Source organism: Antrostomus carolinensis, unplaced genomic scaffold, assembly GCF_000700745.2.
Source record: "Antrostomus carolinensis isolate BGI_N321 unplaced genomic scaffold, ASM70074v2 scaffold3595, whole genome shotgun sequence".
Lineage (NCBI taxonomy): Eukaryota > Metazoa > Chordata > Aves > Caprimulgiformes > Caprimulgidae > Antrostomus > Antrostomus carolinensis.
Window position 1 is genome coordinate 45026 of NW_010316926.1, and position 3058 is coordinate 48083.

Consider the following 3058-nt stretch of genomic DNA (forward strand, 5'->3'; position numbering starts at 1 on the left):
GAGCGTGTTTACTTTAGAGGAGTTTACTCGAGAGAGAACTCCAGCCCCCGGAGCCTGAATGCTCGCAGTGTGCGAGCGAGAGCACAGGCACCGCGAGCCCCCCGCCACAATGCGCCGCTGGCCCCCGGCCACACCGGGGAGGTCATTTTCTTCTCGGCAATTAGCAAAGTGGTGGCATCACTAAAAGAAGTTGAATAAACACATTCAAGTCGGCTGGGTCCTCAGTTTGCTGTGTTCTCACCACCCTTCCTTCTGGGCACGCGGTGGGGCCGCAGCAGGCAGGAGCCTGATGCCTGTGCACTGCGCTTTCATTCAGGCCTGGTTGGAAGGGGCTTTTAGGCAAGAGAAGAGGGGGGGTGGGGAGGGAAATAACCCTTTAGCTTTCTTTTTTTACAACAAATGTCTTTCCTTTTTCTTTTCAGGGAGGAAAAATGCCAGCTTCTCTAAGAAAACTGCAGCAAATGGCTGTTTTCATGGGACTCTTTAGCGGCGGGGGATGCATGGTGATGTATAATCTTATGCAAAGTGAGTCTTGGTGCTGTTTAGCAACCTTATTTCTCCTCTGCCCTTTCATTTGCTTTTGTGTAACGGGGAAAATAGCAGCATGCAAGATGTGCAAAGCAGATGAAGTTAAGGGAAGTGTGGCTGAGCCTCCGGGTTCTGCCTCTGTGGGCTCTGCTTTGTTCAGCCCCGGGGCTGCTGCTCTCCAAAGCGCTGCTGGATGCATTTCCAGAGGTGGGTATTGCATAGGAAGCAGGCTGCTGTGGTCAGGAGAGTCTGGTTTCTGGGCAGTTTCCCGAGGGTGAGGGCAAAGCAAAAGCTTAGGCAGTAATGCAGGTTTCATTTCTTAGTGAGATTTTGCAACTGGGCAGGAAAAGAGAACTATCTGTGAGAAGGTATTAAAGTCTGTCAGTTTTATCTGTAAATCCCTCTGGGGTCCTGGCCCTCAAACACAATGTGCCTGTGAAGTGCTAAGACCTCATTAGTTTCTCCTGAGTGAAAGGCAGATAAGAGCACTCAGCACTGAGAACACCAGGACAAGGAAAGAAGAGCTAGAGAGCTCTAATTGCTACATGTCTTCAACCAAGAAGCCAAATTATTAGTCCAAGTGATAGATGTTTATTTTTTTCTAAAATTGTTTCATAGATCTTTAGCATCAGACCAGAAATGGGCTTTGCTTCACACAGGGGGTGCTATGGGCCTGGTGGCCCCATGCCTCTCCCTTGCTGGTACTATCAAATGATACTGCTTTTCACCTACCCTTATATCAGAGGATGCTGCCAAAAAAGTGCAGCTAAGCCTGTTCCTCAAGACCTCAGATAAGCTCTGAAACCTCTTCTTCATTTTACATGTATTATTAACAAATTAGACAAGGCTGGAAAACAGGCTTTAATTTTAGGCAGTTCATGCCCTTAAGCTCTGGAGTACATGGCAGATATATGATCCCCTTACACTTTAAAATACTGAATCTGGCTTTAACAATTAGCATTTTTAAATTTTCAGTTTCAGCATTGTTATCTAGAAATCTCCAGGGGTAAAAAAAAAAGTCCCCCCCTGTGCTGTACAGAAAGTCAACGGGCTCGTTCCCCACCTGTGCAATCAAGTGGCACAACACTATGACTACTTCTTGCTCTGTGGCAATATCAGTGGCTGCTGAGGATCTATATGTTAACTCAGTGACAAGCCAACTGGGCTGTTGAAAGGACACTTTCTGTGTCCTTCTGTAGCCTCCAACAGCCAGGAGAACCACGCTGGGACCCCTCCTCCCTCAGCCGTAAGTTGTCCCAGTGCACAGAATTGGCCCATGCTGGGACCTGTGGGGAGCAAGTGGCTTCCACAGAGGTGGGAGCAGGGGGAAGGGATTGCTTCCCTCCCTGTCCTTCAGCCTGAAGGGAGGTGCATGTGTGGGGTCTCTGAAAGCTCATACAAACACTCAGGTAATCCTATTTCTACTCACTCCCTTCACCTCCACACCCTCCCCATGGGAGCAGTCTCCCCAACCAACCCAAGCATCCTTTCAGCTCTCCTACTGAAAATGTGTGGACAAAGGGAGTATTCAGGCATTTTGTGTCTGATGCACAGGATGCTGACAAGGAGCAGCTGAGAAGGAGCACCAGGAAACTCAAACCCTTTTCTCCTCCGACCTGCAGGATGAGCACAACATACTTTTAACATGGTCTGGATAACCGCTTGCCATGATCTGTAGGCACTAAAGGGCTGGCATGCAGCAGCCCCTTTTGCTGGAGCTCCTTAGGGTGGCCCAGGGGAGCCAGGGAGGACCAGCACAGGCTGTAGCCTAGCAAAGCTGTTTCTATGCCAACTGGACGCTGCCTGCTCACAGGGGATACCTCTAATTAGGGAGAGAGGGCAGCATCCTTGTGCCTCACACTCCAAGAGTGATACCGATGGGCAGGAGACTAGGAAACAAGTCTTACACCTTGTTTTAAACTCTGTGGAAGGTGAGAAGAAAGTTGCCAGAGTAGGATTTTCACACATGCACACTCTTAGCTTAACTCTGCCCTGCTTGATGTCAAGAGAGTGGAGTTAGGCTGGCATGAAGCACATCTAGAAATCTCAGCAGGCAAGCCTTAAGCTGTTTATAAGCAAATCTCTGCTTCCATGAGGAGGGTCAGCACATTTCCAGCCTCACAGCTCTGCATTGTGCAGCGGTCACCCATGGACAGCATTTCCCAGCTATACATAGTAACCAGACATTGATAAATAGCAATTGACTACAATTGTCCCCCGTATGCCAACACCGCAGCGCCCAGTCTACTGTGCTATTGTTGCTGCTTGACCATTAACTCTACGGAGCTTCTTTGTGCCTCCTGTTTAATGCATCCATCAATAGCCTTGCAGCTTTGTGCCTGCCACTTAAAAAAGCTCTATCAGGACCACAGCAAGAGTTTCACATCAGCAGCAGCTGTTCCTGTCTCACACCAGTGTCTGTGAAATATTCTCCAGTCTTAAAGTATTTTCTGTACCTCCTTTAAAAAAAAGCCTGAATTACATTCAGAGCATTTTCAGATGTTCATCCTTATACATTCCCCCCCCCCCT

The 3058-nt window shown here is 48.5% G+C and overlaps 1 protein-coding gene across 1 annotated transcript in view; it reads left to right on the forward strand.

Annotated features, from left to right (window-relative positions):
* The first annotated feature begins 431 nt into the window (after nucleotides 1-431).
* Nucleotides 432-3058, forward strand: part of COA1 (cytochrome c oxidase assembly factor 1) — an 8081-nt gene continuing 5454 nt past the window's right edge. Inside the window, exon 1 of the mRNA XM_010168386.1 lies at nucleotides 432-525. Coding sequence (XP_010166688.1) covers nucleotides 432-525 — 94 coding nt within the window. The remainder of the gene's footprint in view (nucleotides 526-3058) is intronic.